The following is a 27,405-nucleotide window of genomic DNA, read 5'->3' as shown; positions in this document are numbered from 1 at the left end:
AACATCTCACTCACCAGTGCAAGCAGGAATGCTTGCAAGTCTTGAGCAGCAGCCTCTGACAGTACCATATAGTAATCAAACTCAGGATCTCAAATTTGGCTTTCATTTTAAAGTCAGCAGGATTTGAAAATGCCTGAGGTGATACTGTGGCTCAAGGATGAAATACAGTACTAATGGCCCACACAGTTCTAGGAAGGAGCCTCATCTCAATGCTCTAAACATATCAAGATATAAAGCATGTGTAAGGAAGGGTGGATTATATTTTTGTTACAAGCTTTTGTGCTTATTCCCATTACAAGCCACAGTACAGAGAACTTTAAGACAACTATGTCAACTGAGAAAATACCTTGTAAACCCTTCATCATTATACCTTTATAAAGGACAATGACAGTTGATAAGATTAGGAAAATTAATGCAGTGCTTAGGAAAGAGCCTACACACAAGTTGACATGTCTTGCACCATTCACTGAATGATTACACTTGGGTGAGTTTGAGTAGTAGTGAGTTCCAGGGGAAAATAAGTAGATATTTTAGACAAGTACATTCTTGAGACAAGGTAGGTGAGCTATACCTTTCACTGGACCAAATTCTGTAGATGGAAGCTTTAGAGATGCACAGAACTCTTCTTTGGGGGAAGAAAGCAGTGTTTGAACTAAATACAAGTTGGGACAGATTGGTAAGCAGAAGAGGTAAAGCGTATTGGAAGCCATCACTTGAAATAAAATGGGCAATTGGGGGTCAAATTGTTATGCATAAAGGATTTGAAGTGAGCGATTAAGGGTAGCAGATAGTGCAGATGTGTTACAAGTTGTAACAAGCTACGCATAAGATTAGTGTCCCTGTCAAGTCCATAGCTTTTGGTGTCTAGCAGAGTTATGAACTGAAGTTGCCAGGCTTGCCTTTTGAAGGCGCTGTACAGGTTTCCTTTGAGGGCGAGTACTGAAAAATCAGATATGGAGTTATCACATTGTGGTATCGCATTATTTGCCCACAGGTGATACTGTTTTTTTCTTTCATCATATTTCTGTGCAAGTTCCTTTGAGAGCATAATGATGGTCTGATTTCACCCACACAGTTACTGGGGATTTGATGCCCTGGATGAGGTATACCACATGTTGCGATAAGCACGTGATACCCTCCCCACACGTTTCAAGATTCATGGTTCCTACACATTCTTATCACAACATGTGGTATAGCTCATCCAGAGCATTAAATGCCCCAACAACTATGTTGATTACATAAGAATCACCACTACACTCTCCTCCAATCCACACAAGACCTGATCCAAGATTAGTGTTGCTTTCAACCTGGGCTGTCCTTGGGTACACAAACACCCAAAAGGCTTTCACTTGGGCTGGTATCCAATCACTTTGCAATGAGGACCAGAGGATAAGCCACCCAAGTGCTGATAGCCCTCCAATGCCTTCCCACCATCCCACCCACTCCCCATGTGCCCAGCAGGACAGACAAGCTCTTCCACAATTCACTAGTGTCTCTCAGCTTACTACAGCACAAAGAGCCATTGTGACATGCCCACAGAAGTCCTGTCATGCAGATGAGCAATGCAGCACCAGGACACAGTAACTCAAGTATGGCCTAGCTTGTCTAGGTGTGAGCAGCCAACTTCAATGATAGTCACCTATGTTAACTCGGCAGGGAAGCCATACCCTGAGAAGTCCATCACTTTACTCAGCAAGAAAGAATGTTTTCATTATGTCAACCAGTTACGGTATGTATCCAGTAATTTTTCACACTTGAAAGACTTCAAAGAGTCAGTTCAGGCAACAGATTAAAAAATTATTAAAGTGAATGTTTGAAATGAAATATACACAAGTTGAGAGGGAAGGTACTGTACATCTGGGGTCATGCTTGGGTTATGGGGGGTTACAGATATCGTTTGCAAGGATGAAAAGATACATACCGCATAACTGGCAAAGACCCAGATTGGGGTGTAATGGTTTTTTAAAGTGTCAGTGGATAAGTGGGCTCGGGTACGCCACCCATGGAATGAATAAGGAGTCCAAGTCAGTATCGGTGTAGCAGATAAGCACGTGTGGGGTGCATCCCTTGGTCCGTCGGGGAAGGAGGTGGGTTATTTCCCTGGTCGGCGGTTTCAGTTACTCGTATTAAGCTTGATCCTAGTCAACTACAGACAAGTTCTCCAAAAGCCATTTTAACTAATCAAGAGTGCCTTCTAAAGAAGGAAAAATTCAGTAAGAGTCCCTGGTCTTAAGTAATGCATGTGGAAAGCTGCCTTTTCCTCACCACCACTCCAAAGAAGTCTCAATAGTTTAAAATTTCTGTAGCCCAGATATGACCTACTTGGCCTATTCTACAAATTAGACTAACACAGTTTAAGTGATCATATACCAAAGTGAAGAATCTTCACAGGGCAGAAAAAAAAAAGTCAGATTTGTGGATTGTAAAATTCATGTTAGATTGTGTATGACAATTTTTAAACTATGACGCTGAAAGCTTTATGGCAACTGAACAACAAGGCATTAGAAGTCACAGTTGATGCAGATGATGTTTTGGAATTTCCTCATTAACAGTCTTCTTACAAGTCTGTTAAACATGGAAGTTTCAGAACATTATGAAGAATGGACTTCTAGAATATTGCATTGGTTTAGCTAGCCATCAAGAGGGACAAAGTGGTTTTTATTCAGCTGTAATGTTTAAAACAAGACTGGCTAGAATTTAACAGGCAAAAAAAAGCCATTCTCCTTGAATGTTACATTGCAAAACTCAGTGACCCAATAGGACAATCAGACTGCAATCCTTCACCTACAGTAACTAAAATAATCCCAGATGCACTACATCTTGAAGTAGACACAAGCAAGGTGAACAGGCTCAGGAGACATTTTGATACAAGCCAATTTTATCAGTATATTTAAAGTTGGAGCCCTGCAAATCTGCAGACGGGATGCAGATACAAATTTCATATCCATGCAGGGTTCTATAAAGATATAGGTTCCTATGTTACAAGGGGCACTACCTTCATATAACAGATTCAGCCCTTCAGTCATCCTTTAAATGATTACCTTAATCTGTATTAGCACTTACCTATACTCACGCACAAAGTATATAATTTTATTTCAAGTGGTACAGAATACCCACTTTAGTCTGCTTATAAGTCTTGCATGGAATCATTACACTGTCTAAAGAGAATGACGAGTATATCATAAGGATCTCCTATAGCAGGTAACGTTTCAGTTGGTAATCTATGCAACTTCAGAAGTGCCTCTAATATTGTGGAATTCAGGTGGGCTATAAATACAAGAATAAAATTCTAGGCAAGAATCCAATAGTTTAGCAGTGAGAGCTAAAACTTCATTCTCCACAGAAAGTAGTTAGTATTCAGTATTGAAATGATTTTGCAATTCTATAAATCCAGTAAATTGAAATGCACTATCAGTTACTTTGTGACGCCTCAGCTGCATACAGTAAAGGCATGTGGCAGTTCACTCGTGTGTGTGTTCTACCATTCAGGAGGGTGAAGTGAAAATGCTTCTAAAGTGCTTTGAAATACTTCAAAACAAGAGAGACTCTACAAAAGAGGTCTTGAAAAATTCCTAAAAAATTCAAATGAGCCATTTTAAGGTGTCAGACATGCATTTCCACTGGGTTTCAAAAGCCTTAGTCAACCAACACCTAACCTCCAACTTGGATTTTATCATTTTATCAGAGCCAAAAAATGTGAGGCCATTACAGGAATACAAGTTCTATAAGATACTACATAAGAAAACAGTGAAGACCAAAATTACTGAACTCGTTTCTGGTGGAATATTTTCATCTTGTCCTCCCATCAAAGCCATATATAAGTAGAGTTTAGGAAGCATTCTGCTAGTGCCTCAAAAGACTCAGTTAGGGAAGAAACTGGAGGTGTGCGTCAAAGCTAATTTAGACTACTGCTTAAACATTTATGGCAAGAGAAAACTCACTGCATAAACCACATGGATGACAAATGAATTACATTACTGGGAAATTTTACTCATTCTTTCCAATATAGTAGGGTGGATAAAAATCAATGATTAAAAAAAGTTTTGATAAAATGCTTTTTGAGGAAAAACCCAACTAAAGATAGTTTTAATTAAGATCCATGATGAGATCTCTTTGAGCTATAATGTAACAAGGATTACAAATTCTAATTCTATAGTACGAGACAATATATTCATGTAATGTTTAAGAAAAGTTTTGTAAATGAGTTCCAACAGTTCATGGATTAGGAACCAATCTTATGGGGTTCTAGGGGCTTCTGCATAGATTATTTAGGTTAATCCATCTATCGACCCAATGGGACTCAGTGCTCAGTCTAGAAGATACCACCAGAGATGCTTAGTTTTGCAGTTCTCAGACTGTGGATTTGTGTCTCCAGAGAACATGTTTGTTAACAGGAAAAATGTTTTTAAATATATAGAGGTGAGAAATAACAGCCCTCAACCCAACTGTCCCTCTGCAAATTTGTGTACAGAGTCAATCCCTTATCTCTCTCTAAAAAGTGCAAAGTTTCAAAAAGTTCAATGAATAGCAGATTGTTGGGGGCGGAAAAGATCTGGACAAGGAGAAGTCTGGAGATAAATGTGAGAAGGGAGGGACAGGCAGTAGAAACAAAAGTGAAACTGAGCAGCATATTCCAGAAGTCTTGAGGTCTTTCTGAGTGTAGCCTTCATTGATGTGAAATCTACCATACCATTCTCTCACTAGAAGGGAAAACCTATAATGGCAGCAGTCCATAAAAGAGACCCAGTTCGTGAATAAGAACCATTCAAGAAATGTTTGCTGATGATGTTTTAAAGAAAGTCACACCAGTGAACTGGTGGAAGTCACTTAAGCACCTGGATTCAGAGACTGTTGAAGTGATAATCTCACTTTTAACAGCAGTAGCTTCTTCTGCCAGTGTAGAAAGAATATTTTCTTCCTTTGGACTAATTCATTCCAAATTGAGAAATTGTTTGGGACCTGAAAAAGCAGGAAAGATTGTTTTTCTTTTCCAGATTATGAACAAACAGGAAAATGAAGGTGAAGATGACTGAGTTAGCTGCAGAAGCCAATATTTTGCGTTTCTCATGTTGACCTGGCTGACCATTGATTTAAATGAAATATATAAAAACAAAAATTAACTATTTGAGTTAAAAAACAATTTTAACAAAAACAAACCTGATTTTAAAAACTTGAATGTTTAACTAAATTCAAAAATTCATATGCTTGTTTTGTTAAAATACTATGTTTGCTGTTGCAGAAAAAATCCAGAATAGATAATGATGTTGTTTTAGTTAAATAAAACAATTTAAATGTCTGTCTGGTGATGTTCTCCCCCTAATACAGTATGGCAAGAAAATCTCCAAATATTAATGATCAACCTGTTGAACTGGAGATAGTTCACCTCCCAATGATTTCATAAACATCTACTTCAATTACCTTGGGTAAATGAAATAACCAAACTATCATTCATTTTCTGATTATAGCTGTAAAATCAATCTGAAAAGAGTTCAAAATAAATCACTTTAAAAATGTATAGGGTGTATCTTCTAAAAATGAAACCTACATCTGAGTTGTTGGTTGTTATAACCTTAATACATATTCTTCACAAGAATGCACTTATGTAGAAAACTATGATTAAATCACTAGTCAGGAAGACTCGATTTTAAACACCCTGGAACAAGCTTAATATTTTGTCTAGTAATTCTCACTAGAACGCCAAACAGCTTTTCTCCAAGTAGAGTTTACATTTACTTTAGAGAATAATTTGTAGAAAGCAGTTTGTTAACTGACATAGCAGTACTCAACTAAATGTTTCATTAGATATTCAACAAGATTTGGCATCCCTCCCTTATTTTAAGGTTATCAACTCCATTTAGTCAATATGATTTCAGTAGTCAACATGTAGCCCCACTCTTACATTTCAGCCACAAACTTTCCTAAATACACTGTCTTGCAACTGTGTGCTACAGGGCATTATAACTAGTTAAAAATACCAGTTTCCAGCCACTTTTGCATTGTGAGTGTTGAATGCTGGTAAGTACACTGGGGAACAAAAGTACCACCTTTTGCTAGTGTCACAAATCAAGAATGTGAACAACATTTAGGTAGTGTATATACTGTACAACACTGGTCTTCAATCTGTTTATGCACAAGATCACTTTTTGAATTTAAGTGCAACCCAGGATCTACCCTGACACTTCCGAGGCCCCGTCCCACTCACTCCATCCTCCCTCCCTCTCCCCCACCCACACTCACTTCCAGCAGGCTGAGGTTAGGGGCTTGGGGTACAGGCTCTGGGTTGGGGCCCAAGGGGTTCAGAGTGTGGGAGGGTGCTCTGGGCTGAGCCTGGGGCAGGGGTGCAAGCTCTGGGACGGTGTTTTGGTGCAGGATGGGGCTCCAGGCTGGGGCAAAGTATTTGGGTACAGGAAGGGGTATGGGGTGCTGACTCAGGGCTGGGGTGCAGGCTCTCACCAGGCAGCACTTACCTCAGGCGGCTCCAGGTTGGCAGCATAGCGGGGCTAAGACAGGCTCCCTGCCTACCACAGCCCCACACCGTTCCCGGAAGCAGACAGCATGCCTCTGCAGCCCCTGGGGAGGGGGAACGTGGCACTGCCCCCAGAGCTCCCATTAGACACAGATTCCCTGTTCCCAGACAATGGGAGCTGCAGGGGTGGTGCTTGCACACAGAGCAGCATGGAGACCCCTGCCCCTTCCCCCTCCGAGTCATGCTGGGGGCTTTCGGGGGCGACGCAGTGCCAGGGCAGGCAAGGAGTCTGCCTTAGCCCCGCTGGACTTTTAGCGGCCAGAGATCACGATCGACTGTCAGAGGCGCCAGGATCAACCAGTCAATCGCAATCTACCGGTTGGTGACCACTGCTGTAGAGCAACCAGGATACACATTTATATCCTATTTGCCTCCAATTTAACAATGCAGTTTGAAGTTCTCCCTAGTCAATGTAGTTAAGTTTACAATATATAGGACCTACCTTCACTGACCAGTGAAGACTGATTAGAACTCATTTTTTTCTACTAAAAAAGTGTTTAAAACTATTGATAAGTGTTACATGCCAGAGCCTTAAAGGAGAACTGGAATGATTAATTATAATACACAATTTAGTTAATAAGTAACACTAAGAGAAAACAAACTGAATCTTGCTAGAACACAGGAATACTCTACTCAAACTACACTTCTCATTTATGGAATTCCCTGCACTTTGGTTTATTGACGGGCATTCACTAGAGTACAAGGTTTTGATTATTTTTCCTCAGTAACAGTAGTTATAAAATCCCCGTTCTACTCCCTTCAGTAGAGTCCATCCATATAGCTAAAACGTGGCCAACCCAGCATCTCATTTCTATCAACTCCAGATATTAAATACAATTTTAAAGTAAATACTGACTAGAAGAATGGACAGAAATCAGTCTCTCCAGGGAGAAGGATGGGAGAGACTCAAGACTGGGCTTGTCTGGCAACAGGATGAGGGTCAGAAATTTAGACAACCATATTTATAGGGATATGGAGTGGAGGACAATACTGAACCAAGATGCAGGAGTGGGATGGAAAGCACATTTCTGCACAGCCATCAAAGGCTGCTTCCTGTTTACAAGACAATTACCTCGTCCAGGCTAATTTTGCCTTCATTTTATTCAATCCAAGGTATAGTTGGAAACAGGAAGCCTCCTGAAGTTACTTCTATGTATCAAGAATGAACTATCGTACACTTCTCTTTAGAAATACCTGTATTTCACTATCGGCTTAATGATTTGACAGCTGCTGTTGTCTTTTCATGCTTTCCACCACAGAGTCTTTGAAGCTGAGCTCAGAAAGCATCTGCATTATCTGATCACATGACAAAACTGGAGACTTCTAAACTTTAAGTTGCATGTTCCATGTACTAAGTCTATATTTGTCTGTCACAGTATCACCTTTTATTTGTTCATTATATTTAAGGCCCTTGCACATCACCTCACTCCTTTTGAAGTCATATGCACTGAACAAAATCTTTTGAAATTTGTTAAAGTTGGCTGGCAGTCACCTTTTAGTTTCAAGACCTAGGAAGGGGAGGCTATTACGCAAGCAATGAACGCCCATTTCAAGAGAGCTATTTTAAAAAAACAGTTTACACTAAGTTACTACAATTACACTAAGTTTTCTAGTTTTGAACTAAAATGTTAGGACTAAGCAACTGCTCATCACTCAAGTTAACTGGATGATAGCATTTACAAATATTTCTTCCTTGCTAATGAATAGCACAGCCACTTCTGGTATGCTGAAATAATTCATAATTAAAGACCATGTCTTCATAGTACTTACTGTATGACCATGTACTCCATTTTTATGCCTTTACTTTCATCAGCCAAGGTAACATAACCCTGTCTTGTAAAGGTTGGGATTTTCAAAACCTCCTTTTGCTTGGCTTTTCAAGAATCCATGTCAGGTCAGGCCTACCAACAGTGAACAGGCTCTTTAAGTTAACCAGCAGCCTACAGCATCTTTTCTGTTTGCAAAACCCAAACAATTTTGCCTTTCAAGAGATCTTCAAAGTTTTACTGTGACCGAGCAAGTCTACACAGCAGAAGCAAGGGGGAAAATGCTACAGATTCTGGCCTCAATTTAGAATGACCAACAGTTTATTTTACTTCTAACTTAATTTGCCCAAGAAAAACTTTTCTGAAGCCAGAACTGCACTTTAGATATTGTGACATATTTAAGATATTCAAGGCTTTCATTCTACTTCACATTAGGGCAGTGGTGCTCAACCTATGAATTATTGTGGCCGGCATATGAAGCTCTCTATGCTTTATGTAACGCTGTCCTCAGGAGCCAAAACAAAATCTTACATTATAGGTGAAACCGCATCCCCGAACTTGCTTTGATCCACCACAGTACGCAGCCCCATCCCCGAGCACTGCTTTACCGTGTTCTAGCCAGTCATGTTAGATCGGGGTAGAGGTGTACTTGTATGGCCCTGAGGATGCACATGGACCACAGCTGTGTGCTGACTGGGCCACAAGCAGCCCACAGGTTGAGAACCAGTCCACTATAAACAAGCACCATTTGCGTATTTCAAGTGTGTTTAAGTGAGGAGAAGGTCCTTGATAAAGCTGCTTTTTAATAGGGCACTTACCATATGAGGCAAGTGACGACAAAATAATTCATGTTTTGAGTTGCAACTGAGTAACCAGCTAGTTTTATTTCTGTATTTAGCCAACATCACAAGTAGTCTACCAAGAAGAGAACAAATGTAATTGCTGGCTGGAATCGATCAGTGAGGGACAGGTCCAACCCACTTCAAACCCAGTAACTCATGGGGATCCAAAAGGAGCCCAAGGGGATGTGGTAGCCTAAATCCATCCCTCCCTCACCCAACAGGGAAGAGGCAGGTTGTCCTAGGCTCCCTCCTAGAAAGCCCCTTAACCCTGGTGTCTCAAAGAACCGTACCCCAGGAGAAAGGATAAGTTTCTGACAACCCCCACGGAAGACTGCGGAGCTGGAGTCCAGCCGCTCCCCTCCTCCCGAGAGCCCCAGTCCGCGCCCCTGAAGCCAGGGCGACTGGCCCAGCACAGATCGCCCAGCCCTGCACACTGTCGACCCCCGGAAACGGCTGGGCCTCGGGGGCCTCCACTCGGGCTCCCCCTGGTGGGAGCTTCCGGCCGGGCTTACGGGCCCCACCACCCCAAGCCCACCCACCGCTCCCGCTTCCCCCTCAGGACGGGGGCCGGACTTTCCTGCTCCCGACGTGCGGGGTGCCCCCTCTACAGGCCCGGGCTCCCGACCCCCCAAATTCCGAGTCACGTCCCAGACTGGGCCCCGAGCGCCTCAGCACCCCCCGAGCCCCCCCGCAAGCCTGGGGCTACCCCAAGCCTCATCCTTCCGGTCGGTTCCTGCTCGCCCGGGCTCCAGGCCCCACATACCCTAGGCCCAGGGCTGTGCCCAGCCCCAGGCCTCAGTACCCGCGGCCTGCTCCCAGGTGTCCAGCCCAGGGCCCTCATCGCGGCTCTCACCTCAGACGGCAGGGCTGGGAGTCGCGGGGCCAGAGCAGGCGCCTCGTTCAGCCTCTTGCGCTTTTATCCTCTCTCAGCTTCTCGGCTCCGCTGGTTTCAATACAAAATGGCGGACGGGGTCGCGCGCTCACGTCGCGGCCTTTCCCCTCCCCAGTCCCCTCGCAGCACGCCAGGCGCAGGGCGGGGCCGCGGCCCTCCCCCCCCCGCGTACGTGGATTCCAGCCAATCACAATCCAGGCAGACAGCACAGGCGCCTGCGCTCGTGGAATCCGCCCAATCAGCGACTGGGGTTCACGGGGGGAAGAAATGGGAGCGCTGAGTTTCTGCCCCAAAGCAAGGGCTTGACGCTGATTGGTTAATGGGATGGAGGCCTTCCTCCCTCCCATCCGCAAATCAAAGGTCAGGACTCTTGCGCCTAGGAGATGTGGCCAATCAGCGTTCGGTGAAGGCAGCTGCGCTCACAGGCTCCGGCCAATGGAAGAGGAGCGCGGCTGCGCGAAGAGGAAGGGGAAGTAAAGGAGGCCGCAAAGGGCGAGAGCGGAGTTATTGGGGAAGAGGAGCGGCTGGAAAGGGAAGGGGCTGCCCAGCCCCAACTTGAGGGACAACATCTCCTGCCTGATACCCCCGTCAGGTGCTACCTAATGGTGCAGTCCCCGCGCCTCCTTAAGGCTCTGTTTCATGGTGTAAGTGTAAGTGTGCCCAATGGTAAAGGGAGAATTCCCCCCCCAGCTGCGACACAATGGTACAGTCCAGTCCACACCCCTTTTCTGTCCCCACACATGCGCGCTCTCCTCGCCCCCCCCGTTCCATAGTGGTAGGGCTCAGTTGCATTTTTCCTCTTCATACCCCCGTGAGGTGTTATGCAATGGTACAGTCCACCTGGCTCCAGCCCCCACCCCCGTGTCACATGACGCCCCAGCCCACTCGCTCTGCACATGGCAAAGGCCTGGAGGACCTGGTGGGCCAGGGCTGGTGCCCGCTTGGCTCAGGCAGTCGGTGTCTGGTCTGCACCACTGCAAATCAGGAGTCACTCCTGCAGGCAATGGGACTGCGCCACCATGGAACCAGTGAGGCCAGAACCGGCCTCCGCCTGGCTTACCCCACTCACAGACACGCATGGCTTGGGCTGGAAGCTGGTTCCTCGCAGAAACAGGGCTACTCCCAGCCATCTGTGGAGCCACAACGAGGGCACAGGGCAGCCTAGGGTCACCAGACAGCAAGTGTGACAAATCAGGACAGTGGTGGGGGGTAATAGGCACCTAGAGAAGAAAATGCCAAAGAAGTGAGCTGTAGCCCACAAAAGCTTATGCTCAAATAAATTTGTTAGTCTCTAAGGTGGCACAAGTGCTGCTGTGCTTTTTGTGGATACAGACGAACATGGATGCTGCTCTGAAACCTATAAAATAGGGACATCTGGTCACCCTAGGGCAGCCCCACATCCCGGGGAGAGTCAGACGCCTGGACACGGCCGTGTCACATTTTTCCATTAGCGTTATGGAGATGCCAACAAGGAAAACAAAAAATAGTCCAACATGAGAGGAATGGTTCAAAAATATGGGAGGTTGTGGTTATGGAAAAATTAAGGCACCAATTACATACCAAGCAAAATAGAGGACAAATTTGTTGCTATTTATTCACTACTCACACTAAGTATATTCACATCTAAAAAACCCAGCAGGGTTTTGACTATTAACATTTAAGAGACATGCCCCTTCTGTTAAATATGTGTAATCAGAGATTTCAGTCCGTTTAAAAAAAAATCATTAAAAACAAGACGTCGTGGGTACTCACTCTGTCATATTGTAACACCCTATTAAATAGATCTGATTATTATATTACTGTCTAATGTTTCTCTGAACAAACAAAGCTCACTGTTGTGATTATTGTTTTTTCTCTGTTTACTCTGCCAGCATTTGTAAACCTGTTAACATTTTTCTCAGTAAAAAAAATAGTGTAATCAAAATGCCAGCAAGGACACCCATGACATGCCATGCCTTACAAATACAGGAGAAGCTTGATATTATGAATGTCTGTCTTACAAACAACCACCAATTATATGAACCATTTTTCATGGGGAAAAAATCACATAACAAAAGTGATGTCGATGAAGAACAAGTTACTGTCCTTTCACATTCCAATGCTTTCAGTGCATTGACAATAGCTTTGCAGTGCTTTGAAGGCTATGAAGAAGTTGATGTAGTGCAACATCCTGCATCTTGTGCACTGATCCTGCTGTAATTTTGAGATGCTCAATTTTCTGAACTTTTTGATATTCTGAACTCAAGCCCCAATTTGCTCATAAAATAGTTTACACAACTGAAGTCCGGCAGTACAAGTTAAGATAGCCACAGCCAGGGAGCTGGGCAGCTTAAATACCCACCTCCCCTGAACAGTTGCTCACCTTTACACTCCCCATTTTCAAATGCCTGGAGAAAAAATGCTGAGTTCTGCAACACAAATACAATATGTATTTGGAATTGGCAATACAATAAAGTAATAGAAACGGGTGGGAGCATGCAGTGCATTGCAGTTTGAATTTCGGGCCTTTGATGAGTGCACTGAAGTTAGAATCATTGAATTGAAGGGCATAAGCATGCTGAGATGAGTGTTATGATAGTAGCTGGCTAACACTTGGAGAATGGTATTGTGTTGGGTGTGAATGGCACCTTATTATTTCCTTGCTCTTTACCACAGGCATTATGAACAAATATGTTTGAGCAGTCTTGAGTCTTAATCAGGGGCAGCTCTAGGGATTTTGCCGCCCCAAGCATGGCAGGCAGGCTGGCTCCGACAGTTTGCCTGCGGAGGGTCCGCTGGTCCCCCAGCTTCGGAGGACCTCCCACAGGCGTGCCTGCAGGAGATCCGCCGAAGCCGCGGGACCAGCGGACCCTGGTCTTAATGAAAGCCGCCCCTGGTCTTAATGAAGAGGTTTTTTTGCTGGGGGTGGGGGATTTCTTACCTTTTATTTTTAAAAGGGCTGGAGATTAGTTAACTGTCTGGAGAAAGGGGTTAGCTGGGGAGTGGGGGAGCTGAATAATTCCATCTCCTTCATTTACAACTGCATGCCCCATTGACCAAGCCTCAACTGACAGTCCAGCTTCCAACGCATGGGGCTCAAAGTTTTTATGTGAAGCAAAAGGAACTTGGCTTCCTGAAATGCTTTGAGCACCAGCTGGAGAAAGCTTGGGCGTCAGTCAAAGCCTTCCCTGCCATGGGTGTAACATTTTAAACAGAAGAGCTGTAGCTGTTTCACAGGCGTCCCAGTTTCCCTAGCCAACTCTGATCAAAGACCCTCAGCCAGCCTCTATTCCTTGCTTCACGTCCTAAGCAGGCACCTTCTGCCTGTTGTCCCTTCCACTGCCACACCTATGTTGCCCTGATTTTCTTGTTGAAAACCATACGCCTTTGTCTACACTGGGCAAGTTTTCCAAGACTTGGAATCTGTAAACCTGTTCAAATGTTTGGGAAAATGTGCCTAGTTTACTCAGGGCCTAAAGGCCTTAATTTCTACACATGTGAAGTTTTATATTTGCAAACAGTTGTATACATAAAAATATATCCATATAAAAATACACCCATCTAAAACACGTGTCAGATTGCTCCCTTGTGCCCACCCACTGTACTAAACACAGCTGAGGGTCACTCTCTTTATCATCTCTCTCTTTATGAGCAGCACTCATCCCTGGAAGTCTTGAGCCCTGTTCTTACTCGTCTCAGTAGGCACTGTGGCTTATGCTTCACGTTTCCAGCTTCATGCTGTAGTGGGTCGTAGCCCATGAAAGCTTATGCTCAAATAAATTTGTTAGTCTCTAAGGTGCCACAAGTCCTCCTGTTCTCTCTGTATTAGGACTCAGTCGTCTTTGTACAGCACCACTCCATATTCAGCAAATTGATCTCTGTTGTCTCAATAAGTTTTTTGCTTGGAGGTGCCTGGGATTTTTCTTTTGGCCATCAATACAGAATCACTCTTTCAAGCTGTTGCAAGAGTGGATCTATGGCATTTCTCATTTGAGCTTGTCAAGTTTTGCTTTAGAAATGAGTAGTACTTGAGTCACATTTACATAAGGGTTCTCCACCAGCTCCTTGCTTTTATTATTGACGGGGCTTTTGAATGCATGGCTATTACAGGAAGCTACCTACCAGGCCTGTATTTCACATAACCTCTTCAATTCTCAGTCTTAGACTATGCCCATCACTGTGGTATCTGGTCAAGTGCTGTACCGCAGCCTATCCCCTGTGCTGTCCCCTTTCCTGTGCCTTAATTACCCAGTGACCTCCTCTGCTGACACTCTGGTACAATTATACCCTTCTCCTCTTCCAGCCCCCATTCCTCTTCCATCCCTGTACTCCCTCCATAAGTCACGTCTCCCTCAAAAGTGCATGGGTGACAGCATCCTTATTCCACATCCTGTTGCAGACCAGCCAATGAGGGGGCTGCTGCTTGCACACTTTTAACCCGCCCCTTCCTGCCTCTAATTTGACTAACTTTTGACTACCTTGCAGTCCTTCTGAAAAGACTGCTTGGGGGCTGTGGCTGGTGGACTTGATCACCAGCCTGGGACAATCAATCAGCCTCCCCGGTTCCATTCCTAGCCCTTAGTTCAGGGCTCAGTTTATCCTTTAACACAAAACAAAAGCAATAGCCTTGGTTTTGTCTGAGATTGTGGAGCCCGCTGGGCTCCAGTAACTAAAAGTAGGTCTCAGAGCCCAGGTCAGCTGACTCAGGCTCATGGGACTATAAAATTGCAGTGTAGCTGTTCAGGTTTGGGCAAGAGCCGTGGAGTCGCAGAGGCCAAGCTCCAGCCCGAGTCTGACTGTCTACACTGCCGTTTTATACCCGTGCAGCTCAAACCTTGTGAGCCCAAGTTAGCTGACCCAGACCAGCCAGGGCTGTGCCATGGGTCTTTTATTGCTGCATAGACATATCCTAAAAAGGCTGGACCTCCCTAGCTGTGGAGAGAGGGAGATCTGTGGGGCCTGCCCACCCTGTCACAGGTTGCTGCTGCAGCCAGAGGCGACTGTACTCAGCAATCCCAGGTCCCCCACGTAGCTGGAGCTGCCCCTCATTTATATCCTCCAGATGGGAATCAGACCGAATCATTAGCTGCTATCTAGGTAGGGGGGCTGATTCCCCTGCACCTACCTGCTGGGCTTTCCTCCAGAACAGAACCACCCACTCCCTGGCCCTCAGAGAGTCAGACCACCCTGTTACAGGTGCCCAATCCCCAAACCATGCCCCTGCTCCACCCCCTTGAAGCACTAATGCCCGTGTTTGTTCAGCTTTGAGAATCCCCATGGCTCTCAACTCGCCCTTGAGCCTCAGCCAGTAGCCCAAAGCTTCTGAAAAGCATTGATTAGGCCTTATTGATTAGGTCCAACGTACATTTACCGTTAACATGAACTCCTTTAACTGCGGAATGATGTCTCCAAACAGGAAGAGAGGGTTAGTGCCTATTGGATAGCCAGTAAATAACGGGATCCCCCTTTAAGCAGAGACTAAGCATAAACACACAACGATCTGTTCACCAATAGGTTTATTCATAGCTATACAAGTCTTAAATCAATTTTACTGTTTTACAAAATGATTGAAAAGAATAATACAACGCAGAGCAGATACTCCAGCTTCAACTCTGTCCAACAGCTCTTCCTGCTGAATTTACTCGCGGACAGGAAGGAGCCAGTCAGATCAAGGCAGGTCACATATAGGCAGTTTGGGAAAGAAAGCACTTAAACATCTTTGAGCCTGACCTGGCTTGTCCTGTGAAACCATGTGACCAGCACCCTGCGCATTAGAGAGGCAAGAGGAAAATATGATATTGAGGGGGGAAAAGGAGGATTTCAAAAGCACATTCAGAAACTGCTACTGCTTAACAAAGCGCCCCAGCAGTTCTTGTCCAGACTGAAGTGTTCTTCAGTATGGGGCTGGTTTTGCTGCGCCAGCACGTTTGTTGACAGATTTAATAGCTGCACAGATTGTCCAATCTTGGGTGGCCTCACAGAAGCCTGGCCTGGCCACATGGGCGCAGATGTTTATTGCTCTTCCCTGTATGTCACACAGGGGGAGAGGAGGCTAGTAGCCTGACAGATCCTTTGGCACATGGTGACCCCGTCAAAAGATGCCCAGAGAATGAGGATCTTTCAGCAGATGCGGCTTTATCATAGAGTCCTCAAACAGTCAGAGCTGGGTAAGCCCAAACTTGTTTTATTCCTATACTCAGATACATAGATCTGAGGAGTCCCCACTCTTACACTGTGTGGTCTATGCTGACTTTTTCAACTGACTGTTTTTTAATTTGAATCTGAAACTGATTCAGATGATCTAAGAGTCCCTTGAGTTTTCCAGTCTGTTCTGGGAGAGAAATTCACCTCTATGAAGCAGGACCATGGGAGCTCCCATAGAAGTAATTGTAGGATTTGGTGGTAACTCAGTAGGAATCTAGTAGCAATGGACTACTTAGCACTGTGACTGACTCATCCTTCTGTGATAAAGTTCCCAATGCATTTCACTGGGTCTTGTGCTGTCAATGCCACAAAACAGGCACAAATTACAATGAATCAATAGGAGGGAGCTCAAACTATGGCTCTTTTTTATTATTACACGCATTGTACAGCCCTAAGCGCGTTGGACCCTTGTAAATGAATGATACTACTACTGTAGTGCAGTGTTTCCCAAACTTTTGAAAGCGGAGTGCCCCTCTCTGGAATATGAAACCAGTCACCTGTCTCCTCTGCGCACCACTTCCATGTGTTAAAGGCCTACCTGCATATTTAATGTCCCCCTTCCTGGTTGATCCTTTGCACATACCTGATTTGGGGAAATTCCAATCTCAGACTACAGCTACACTATAGCACTTGCAACTGCACCGCTTGTGATGGAGACACCCTACGCCAACAAGAAGGCGCCACAGGCAGCGGTAGCTATGTCAGTGGGAGAAGCTCTCCTGTCTACAGCAGCGCTTAGGTCGGTGTAATTTACGTTGCTCGGGGATGTGGATTATTCATACCCCTCAGCGACAAATTATAACGAAGTAACCTGTAGTCTAGCCAAGGTCTAGATCTTCATAAGAGGATCCTTCCCAGTGCACACGGTGTGCCAGACAATCACACGGCACTCGTGTGAGTGATGTCACTGCTACTGTTACTGGCGGTAGCTTTTGTGATCGATATTGCAGCCGCCTGCAGTAGCGCTGAGGTTTGCGATTAGTTTATGTATCATTGTGGGCCGGGTGTTGTAGGCACGGCATGGGGGAAGGGTTAGCGCAGCTCCTCCAGGAATTAAAAGCAGTGGGTGGCTGGGTGGGAGGCTGGAAGGTGTGGTTAGGGCTAGTTGCTGAAATAGTAAACAACTTCAAAGAGGAACCACGCCCTGAGAAGGTTTGTGGCATATGCTGGGTCTCCCAGAGATCAACAGACAAACAAAGGGCTTTGGGTATAAAAAGGCTGAGTTTAAAATGGCACAAGACCTTCTGTTTGATTCAGCAAACAGACAGGACCCTCTGTCCAAGGGGCAGCCCCAACCCTTGTGGAAGGGTTGGGAAGACTTTGGCCCATGAGGGCCCCATAAGACTGATGGGTGATCGCTGGTGAGCTTTTAGCATGAGTGTAGGAACTGGTGGTGTCTTTTAAATGTTTCCTCTGTAATGCTTTTCCCCGAAGAATACAATATGTTTTGCTTTGTGAAGGCTGGGTAGTGGCTGGCATACACTGTTGTAGCCCCTGGAGAAAGGTAAATCACAGGTGCTGGACCCTGATCTGCCCTGCTGGGGAAATCACAGTGACGTACAGAGGCACTGCAAGCGTAAACTCCCAGTCTGGAGGGAGAGAGGCATGGGTCTCCACCCAAGATAGGTGACGGCTAGGAAGTCTCAAACCTTTAAGTGGGTGCCCTCAAGGAAGTCCAGGAGGGAAGGGCAAAAATGCAGTCAGTCCTGAAACTGTGACCTAGCTGGTAGCAGAGGTGGAATCTATGGCCAGTGAAGTGCCAACAGCAGTGAAAGCAAGTGCTGCAGAAGGGCAAAGCACAGAGAAAAGTCTTGTAGTCTTTTGGGGAAAGGAAGAGTGAAGAGAGAGACAGAGGAAAGTGAGTTATGAACAGCTAGCAAAAAAGTCAGCAGTTAAGATATGCAGAGAAAGGCAGCTCAACACTGAGGAGCGCACAAAGGCCCAGCTAGCCAACCTGCCGTACTCTGAGGACCGGGAAAGGAACAATGGTCCAGAATCACAGGGAACACCCAGCCACTGGCAGAGTCCAGCAGATGGGGGAAATCTGGATGCACCTCCCTAGAGGGAAGAGGTTGACAGAGGCAGCAACCATGCTCCATCCAGACCGAATGCACCCCTGCAGAGAGAGCATGGACAGATCGAGCAGGAGAGCAGGAGAGGGACAGACTGCCTCTGGAAGCCCAGCTGCTTGCAGACCAGGAGCAAGAGCGAGCAGACCAGGAGAAGCAGCGCCAGCTTGAGGAGAGAGAGGAGGACAAGAGGCGAGAGGAGAGAGAGGGAGCATCAACATCAGTTCCATATGGAGGGACAATGTCAGCAAAAACCTGACTGGGAGGTGGAGCCAGACCCCAGGTACCTGTCCCAGTGGAGGGCATAGACTCAGGCAAGGGGATGACATGGATGTGTTTCTAAATGCTTTTGAAATGGGATGTGAATGGAACAAGGTGGGGCAGGAGAACGTGGGAATCTGGCTCTACTGCTGACGGAAAAGGCCTTAGACATTTTCACCCATATGGCCAGAGAAGACTATGCAGATTATGGGCCGTGCAAACAAGCGTGGTTGCAAAAGTGGAACTTGACCCCTGACACGTACAGTAGGAGGTTCTGAGGAGTTCAGAAAACAGGGGATTCGGCCCATGTTGAGGTATCAACTCAAATTAGAGGGTAGGTAAGAAAATGGGGAATGGGATGGGGTATCCACAGTTGATGAGGTCTATGAATTAATGGGTTTAGAACAAGTCTACAAACTCTGCCCCCTGACCTAAAATCATGGACAACAGACAAGGACCCTAGAGACATGACCATAACTGGGAAATGGTCCGACCAATAGGCAGATAGTTGGATCGGGTTTGATAAATTCAAGGGACAGTGGCATAAAACTGACCCCCAACCAGGACCTTCCCAGAAGGGAATAGGCCAGATCCAGATTGGTGTGGGGAGGAAACCCTACCCGGGGCCCAAACAAGAAGCCCAGGGATCTGAAGTGCTTTTATTGCAATGAGAAAGGTCAGAAGGTGATGCACTGCCTGGTGCCTGGGAGGCCGAGGGCTAGTGGTAGCCCACAGCAGGTCCAGGTGACAGTGACCCCACCAATGGTAGACCCGGATCCTGCCCCGATGGCCCGATCAGTAAACCTGACCATTTCAGACCCAGGAGAGGAATCGACAAAACATTGTTTCCCAGTGGCTGTGGATGGAAAAAGGCCCAGAGGTGGAGGGCCCAAGGAACTCTGGGGGTCGTGAATTATCCCTGATCAACTCTTGACCATTTAGGGACTTTCCCTCGTGGTCAGATCCATCTAAAATGGGGTGACACCCAGGGGCCTAAGGATGCTGGGATGTGCTATCTCCCAGCTGCCAGGAGAAGTCTCACTGGGGAATGACACAGACTCCTAGCCCCAAGCCACTTGGCTGCAAGCAGCAGCCCTTAGCTCTAACCCCGGGAGGCAGGCTGGGAGGCGGCCCTGTCGCAAGGCCAGGGCTGAGCAGAGTCCAGCTGATGAGCTGACCTGGGGAGGGGCAGGGAGCAGGTCCCAGGCTGAGCTCAGCCTCCCAGCTCCTGCTATGGAATTCAGACAGGAACAACTGACTGACCCTTCCCTAGAAAAACCTAGGGCTGCAGCCAGGGGCGGCTCCAGAGCCCAGCGGGGCAAGCACCTGCCTGGGGCGGCCCTTTCCCAGGGGGGCGGCAGGCTGGGACGGTGGACCTGCCGCAGTCATGCCTGCGGGAGGTCCACCGGAGCCCCGGGACGACCGGACCTGCCGCAGGCATGACTGCGGACGGTTAGCTGGTCCCGCGGCTCGGCTGGACCTCCCGCAGCTATGACTGCGGCAGCTCAACCGGAGCCGCCGCACCAGCGAACCGTCCGCAGCTGCGGGAGGTCCAGCTGAGCCGCGCGACCAGCGGACCCTCCGCAGTCATGCCCGCGGCAGGTCCGCTGCTCCCGCGGCTCGGGGGCGCCTCCCGGGCATGATTGCTTGGGGCGGCCAAATTTGTAGAGCCGCCCCTGGCTGCAGCTGACTCCCCAGGCACCCCCAGCTAGGAAACCAGAGGGTTTCTCTGGGATCAGGGGCTACTCTAGAGAGAGTGGATTCCCTGGGAACGCTGAGCCCTGGGGAATACAGAGACCATTGGTGGTACCACAAAGTACTAACTTCGGCTACTCAGCCTGGCCCGTGTTGTACCCGTCTCAGGAGCCAGGGGAATACAGCACACTAAACGGAGCTTGCTCCAGAATTTCTACTGGCCTGGGGTGTGTGAGGCAATGCCAAAATCCTGTAAGGCCTGTGACCCGTGCCGGAGGGTGAGGTAGGTCCGGGCTGCCCTGAGCCTGCTGATCATCACAGAGGAACCTCTTCAGAGGGTCACTATGGACGTTGTGGGGCCCCTTAGCAAAGTTACCTGGATGGGGGTGGGGAAGTCTGGTTGGTTGGTAGTAGCTTATGCCACCCGCTACCCAGAAGCAGTAGCGCTGTCCTCTGTAGAGGCAGACATGGTGGTTGTCCTGCATGGTTTTGGCTGATCGGGGCGGGAAACTTTATGTCTGCCCTAGGGGCTATGGGAGAAATGTGGGGTTCAGCATGTCAGGGTGGCTCCCTCCCACCCCCAAGCTAATGGGCTGATTGAGAGATTTCATGGAACCTTAAAACAATATTGAAAACTTTTGTGGAGCAGCACCCCAGGGATGGGTTAAAGGTTTAGCTCGCCTGCTGTTGGCCCATAAGGAGGCTCCCAGGAACCCACAGCGTTGTCCCCTTTGAAGTGCTCTGTGTGGGGCCGGTATGGGGTGTGTGTGGATTTAATGAGGGTGCAGTGGGAAGGTATGGCCGCTCCTAGGGGGACTCAGTGGTGGAGTATATGTTGGCCTTCCAGGAAAAGCTCCCTGAGTTCCTGGCTATTCCAGCCCCAGGCTGGCATACTCCACCTTCCCTCTCCTGTATTACTGTCGGCTTTTCTTATCTCCCACAGTCATTTTTTTCTGGGTAACTACACCCTATTCTCTGCAGGGGCAGCGGAAGTGGGGAATGGGGGCTAGTGCCCCCAGAACAGAAATACTGGGTGGGGCAGGGGTGAGATCTGATCTATGCTTCTGCTCCCATAGGTCGTTCTGCTACACATTCTGGGAGCTAATGTTCCCTATAAACTGTGCACACGTGTCGGGGGGCAGAGGCAAGAGCAGGACACAGAGGGGCTAGAGCGGTGCCTGGAAGTGGGCCAGGGAGTAGGTTGGACCCGGGGTGATCAGGCCAGATCTGGGAGCAGCTACATCTCGTTGTCAGCAAGAGAGACATGAACTGTTAGGACCCCACCCCCCCAGCCTGGAGCCAGCTGCCCGTGTCCCCACCAGGTCTCAGTAGTTCCCCTCACTCCCTGTGCAGCTCACCCTGCTCCTCTTCCGGTCCCTCTGCCCCCCACCCCTTCAAAGCAAAATCCCTGCCACCTCTGCTTGTCTGAGCTGCTTGGATTTTATGTCAATCTACAATCAGAATCTGTAAGCACAGATGGTGTCCGGGAGTATTGCCTAGCGGTGACACCAGGGAATGGCTTAGGATGCCAGAGGCCCAGGCTTGCTACCCAATTACCATGTGCCCTCGGGCAGTCACTTAGGGACAGCTGTCAGGCGTATTGAGCACCCACCACTTACGCTCACAAAAGTAGCTTAACACTTCGGAGCGTAAGGCCAGCGAGGTGCCTGGGTCTCTGTCTCCCCAGCTGTAAAAAAGAACATAGGACAGTACTGCTTCCTGGCCCCATAAGGGAATGGGAGGCCTCACATATTCCTGAAATGAAAGGTAAATTGAGCCTGGATGGACGGAAAAATATGCTAACAACTGAGCTCCATTTGACTGTGGAATGGCTTCCAAGGGAAGTGATAACCAGACTGGTCACTATGGGACTATATTGCAGGGAGGAATTCTGCAATGGCCCCCACTGGGAGTGTCCAGTGTTGTCAGTTCGCTCCACCTCTCCCCCCAACCTGCTCTGCATTCTCTGTCGCAGCAACACATGACTGTGGTTCTGCTTATTCATGCAGGGTGGGTGCCCTGTTCTGAATGCAAGGAAACAGATGGCCTCAGCAAGGGGCACGCCAGCCTCTTACAATGGCTTTGCTCAGCATCTTTCACACAAAGGCACATGACCCCCTCTGCTTGGCCAGGCCCAATGCCTCTGACATCAGAATGACCCTGCTGCTTGGGGGAGTTCAGAAGCAGAGCTGAATGCTGCTGTTCAAGCAGCAGCAACCAAACATTGGCATCTTGGTTTCGTTCTGTTGCTGGCACGTGGCATCGGAAAGTTAGTGGCAAAGAAACCAGGGGGATGGCACTCGCGTGAAGCCATGTGACGAGCCAGTGGGTTTTAGATGCACCAGTCAGAGCAGCTGCTTACTCCAGGCTTCACATCTATAGGCTAATGGCATTATGGAAGACAAGTACTTGCTTTCTCACCCTAAAGCTTTGTCCCTAAGTGCAGGAGTCTCGGGCCCTCTCCCTGGGCAATGGGAAAGTTATGAGAAAAAGCCTCTAGTCCAGTGGGTCTCAGACTTTTGTACTGGTGACCCCTTTCACACAGCAAGCCTCTGAGTGCGACCCCCATTATAAATTAAAAACACTGTTTAAATATATTTAACACCATTATAAATGCTGGAGGCAAAGCAGGGTTTGGGGTGGAGGCTGACAGCTCACGACCCCCCCCATAATAACCTTGTGACTCCCTGAGGGGTCCCGACCCCCCCTTTGAGACCCCCTGCTCTAGTCCCAGAAGGCTGTGTTGGCTTAAGATACTGCACCCCCCACCTTTAGAATCATTTAAAGGCTCTTGGCCCTTTTCCACCCCATCCTGCTGCAGCTTGAATGGCTGCTGCATTGTTGAAGCAGATAAAACCAGAGTTACTGGGCCCCTGTCCCTCAGGACTAGCAATGCATTTGAAAAAGCCTCCCACGGCCCACTGGCACCGAAAGGGGAAGTGGCAGCCTGCAGGGAGTTGTGCTAACCGCCAGGGCTGGATTAACCTTTTGTGGATTCAGCACCAGGGCCGGCTCCAGGCACCAGCGAAGGAAGCAGGTGCCTGAGGCGGCCAATAGAAAGGGGCAGCACGTCCAGGTCTGGGGCAGCACTTCGGCAGCAGCTCAGTCGGGTTTTTCTTTTTTCTTCGCCGCTTGGGGTGGCAAAAAAGCTGGAGCTCGCCCTGCTCAGCACCAAACATATTTGTGGGTCCCCTGGGGGCAATGGAGCATGATGTGGGGAGATTGGTCCCAGGAGTGAGGGGCAGGCAAGGGCCATGGTATGGCAGCGGCAGTCCCGCTCCACCCACCGCGAGGGCACTATTTACTAACCGGTAGTTGTCAGATGCAGAGTGTCCTGCCCAGTCCTGTGCTGCCAGGATCCTGGCCAGCCCTGTGCCCCTTCTGAGCATGGGCCCAGCTCCCTGGCGCCACCGGCGCCATTGTAAACCTGGAACTGCTAACCACACTGCCTCCCTGGGACTGCCACAGGAACCAGAGAGGAAGCAGGCAGCAGGAGGCAGCTGGGTTTTCGAGTGTGGCTAAGGGATTTAGGAGCATAGATTATGTTGACTTTCAAGGGGACATATGTTCCTAAATCACTCTGGAAAATCCCACCCTGTCTGGGTGTATAATGCATCTGGGGCTTCAGCCAGGATGCCTCCTAAATGGTATCCCAGCCAGCACCACTGCTGCTCAGAGAAAACGGAGAAGAGGCGAGATGAGGTGTGGGGAAGAGGGGAATTAGAGTAGAGGAGCGTGTGGGAGGGGACTGAGGATTGCCTTGTACTGTCACCACAGGCAAGGGGTAGGGGTCAGGTCCAGAGAGAGGAATCATGTGTCACTGCTTCCTAGAGCTCCAGAAACAGAGTCAGGGGCCGAGTGGGTCCTCGGAGCTTGGCTGAGTTAGTGTTTCCATATGCAGTTGGCAGCATGCAGCATGCGCTCACCTCTCCCCCACCGCTAGCCACAACTCAGCCTAGGCTAGCAACACAACCTCAGGTTTGTTAAAGGCCTTCATTGCTTTGTACATAGAAAATCCGTGCACATCCATTTTAAGAAACCCCAGCCCTCATTATAAGGCCTAAGGGAAAGCGATACACCATGCTTAGTATGTCATGGGCCTATGACACTGTTCCTGTCGGCTTTTACCAACAAGCTGTCCCTTTAAGAGAAACAGAGCAGCCTCCAGTCTTTAGCCTTTACACCAGGAGTGGGGAAGGTCAACTTTGAAGCCCTAATATGGCCCAGGAGATTCTACAATGCAGCCCCACATCTTTAATTCACACATGTCCTGCAAAGACTACATGTCCCAGCATTCAACGCTCTACTTTGAGCTGAGCTGCCTGCCAAGCCAAGGAGCTGCGGTCTCTAGTGCCAGGCTGCCTCTCCGAATTAGAGATGGTATCAGCTACAATTCCTTTTAGTGGGAGGCAGGTGCTGTCTGTGCCCCTCCATCCCGGCTAGTGGCCAAGGTGGCCCTTGTTTGGGCAAACTCTGGGTTCCTCTCCCCCAAAGATTGTTATTACACTCGAACACCAGTGACTCAGCCAGAGCTCGAACACCCATGACGTTGGCTCCCTTCTACCATTACTGCTCGGGGCCCCCCCTTCCATATTAAAAGCCCCCGGGGAGGGGAGCAGAGAGAGGAACAAAAACACCTAAAAATGACTCCCAACCCACCTACCCAGAGCCGGGCTGGGGAGGGGAACCGACGGATCATGTGACTTAGCAGCAGCCCTGTTTGTTAGCACGGCAAAATGGCCATTCCACAGCGCACACTCCAGCCATGTGGAACACAGTCAGCTGCCCTCTCCCCCTTTAGAGATCATGAGTCGGGGGGCCAGAGGCTCAGCAATGGAGACGATCCATCTCCAGAAGAAACTCCTGGGTTATGGGTCATAGAGGGGTGTACTAAGGAAGTGCCCTGCCCCTCCCCACCAGAAGCCCAGTGGTTCTCAATCAGGGGTCTGGGGCCCCCAAGCAGGTTTCGGGGGGGCCTCCATGCAGGGCCAGCATTAGGCTTGCTGGGGCCCAGGGCAGAAAGCTGGAGCCCTCCTGTATGGGGCTGAACCCCAGATCCCTGAGCCCTGATACCCAGGGCTGAATCCAAAGCCTGAGCAATGTAGCTTTTTGGGGGCCCCTGTGGGATAGGACCCCAGGCAATTGCCCTGCTTGCTACCCTCAATGCCGGCCCTGGGTTTTCTATGCAGAAAACCAGTTATTGCAGCACAGGTGGGCGGTGGAGTTTTTATAGCATGTGTGTGGGAGGGGGCTCAGAACGAAAAAGTTGAGAACCTCTGCAGTAGAGCATCAGGCAGTGGTTAGCAAAAGCCTTTAGATCCTGCTTCTGAGAAGTACCGAGCACCTACAGCTGAGACCGTGGGGGTAGAGGATGCTCAGCACTTCTGAAACTCTGGCCTTTACTGTTCTTCAGCGAGGGTGGGTCTGTTCAAGTCCAGTGATTCAGATGTTAATGGGGTGATGGACTGCTGTCTGCTCCTGCAGCCCCTCATCCATCTGCTTCCTCCCCGAGCTGCATTATTTCCATAGCTCAAGGTGTGGTGATAGGGTGGATGGGGCTGGGGAGGAAGGGTTCTTTGAACTGGACGCACATTGGGGTTCCCGAGGCGTCAGAGAAAGCCCAGGATGTGTAGGGATAGAAAGCAGACGGTGGCTCATATGAGTTGCAGGCTAGTGCTGGCCACACATGAATGGGATTTGAATAACCTGGCACGCACACAATGCACGATCAGCTCACTTCAGCTCAGTTTTCCAGAACACTGATCTTAAGAAAGACTGGGACACCCATAACCTGTGAGCACCTGCTTTCATAGCGAATGAGGGTCAAGATAAGGTCATGACACACCGCAGCACCCTGAGTCCTGACTGAATTAGTCTGATTTAGAGCCAGAGATTAGCCACAAAGTGGGTTGGACCATTTCCCCCTTGTAATGAAATAGCTAGCCCTTCTCTCGCTTTCTAATCAATTATCTCCATTTCACAAGTGAGGCAGAGAGCGATTGAGGCTGGGACTGTCAATGGAGTTTGTGGGATTTGGGCACAAATGCTCTCAGGCTCCTGGAAAATATCAGCCAAAAGAACATGCTCACGGTCACATAGCTGGTACGTGGGAATGCCAGATATGGTGGTCAGGGAGCCCTGGAGCTCAGGCCTGCGCTCAGACCACACTTCTCCCAACGGTCACAGAGCTGGCTTGCTAAAGGGACCAGCTGGATTGTAATGCTGAGGCAGGGTATTGCCTGTAGCAGCTAGTGGCTAGTATGGCTAGTGACCATACTACCATGGACAACCCAATGAAATCTGCCATGTGATCATCAGGCCGGTTCTCAGCTCTATATGGCTCAGCTGGACGCATTATCCCCGGTTAGCTGAGACCATGGGAGGGCAGGGGAAGTCTCTCAAAATTCCCAGGGACTTCCCAGCTGGTGCGTCAGGGGACAAACATTTGCCCAGCAGCGGATGACTCATGGGATCGGTATGTATTTAGTACTCACCGAAGGTACCAGATTGGCACGGCTCTGGAGCCTGATGGCCTCTGATCAGCCACAAAACCAGCAGAGCACAGCTAGGAGCAGTGCAGGCCTCCTGCTGCAGCCCTGCTTACCTGCCTCAAACCTCAGCTGGAGGGAGCTCAACTTTGAGGCCCTATTTAACCCTTGGAGACTCTGCTGAGACTCGGGGCTCATTTGCAGCGGCCTTGAGCAATAGGAGCACCTGTTCCCTGGAACTGGGCTGAACCGGAGTGTGTTCTGGCAGTACCGTATAGCTACCCTAGCAGAGTCCCCTCCTGTAGACGCACCTTGTACTGACAGGAGGAATTTTACTGCTAGCATAGGCCAGTCTACACTAAAACATTAGGTTGATTCATGCATCTACGGGATTCTACTCCAGCATGAACAAAACCAGTGCCCTGTCCCAGGGCTTTGATCGATTCTTCGAAAATGCCTACTGCGGGACAGAGAACCCACCTGAGAACTGTCTGCAGAAAAGCAAACTGGAATCCGACTCCCAGCCCAGTGCACTATCTTCCTGTGGCGAGCAAGGCATAGACCCGGAAGACAAAGAGGAAAAGACAAATCCAGGGTCTTCAGCCTCATCGTCTTCTGTCAACAAGGAAGGAAGCAAAAACAGCAGCTCGAGTAGGTAGAGCAGTAAATGGAAAGGTTAAGGG

General features: G+C 48.4%; 2 protein-coding genes across 11 annotated transcripts in view; one reads left to right on the top strand and one right to left on the bottom strand.

Moving 5' to 3' along the window:
• CNOT1 (CCR4-NOT transcription complex subunit 1) overlaps positions 1-10,156 on the bottom strand; it is a 104,860-nt gene extending 94,704 nt beyond the window's left edge. For 9 of the 10 annotated variants that reach the window (XM_039503058.1, XM_039503066.1, XM_039503060.1 and 6 more), the window contains exon 1: positions 9,988-10,156. The gene's annotated coding sequence lies outside the window, so the exon portion shown is untranslated. The remainder of the gene's footprint in view (positions 1-9,987) is intronic. The other variant, XM_039503062.1, reaches the window with a different exon arrangement.
• Positions 1,557-27,381, top strand: LOC120384654 (homeobox protein Hox-C11a-like). The gene is made up of 2 exons (XM_039503635.1): positions 1,557-1,729; positions 27,126-27,381. Exons 1-2 carry the CDS (start codon positions 1,563-1,565, stop codon positions 27,379-27,381), a joined length of 423 nt encoding a protein of 140 aa, XP_039359569.1. The 5' UTR covers positions 1,557-1,562.
• The last annotated feature ends 24 nt before the right edge of the window (positions 27,382-27,405 follow it).

Source organism: Mauremys reevesii, linkage group 16, assembly GCF_016161935.1.
Source record: "Mauremys reevesii isolate NIE-2019 linkage group 16, ASM1616193v1, whole genome shotgun sequence".
In the NCBI taxonomy this organism is placed as follows: Eukaryota; Metazoa; Chordata; order Testudines; family Geoemydidae; genus Mauremys; species Mauremys reevesii.
This window is presented reverse-complemented; position numbering and strand designations above follow the sequence as displayed.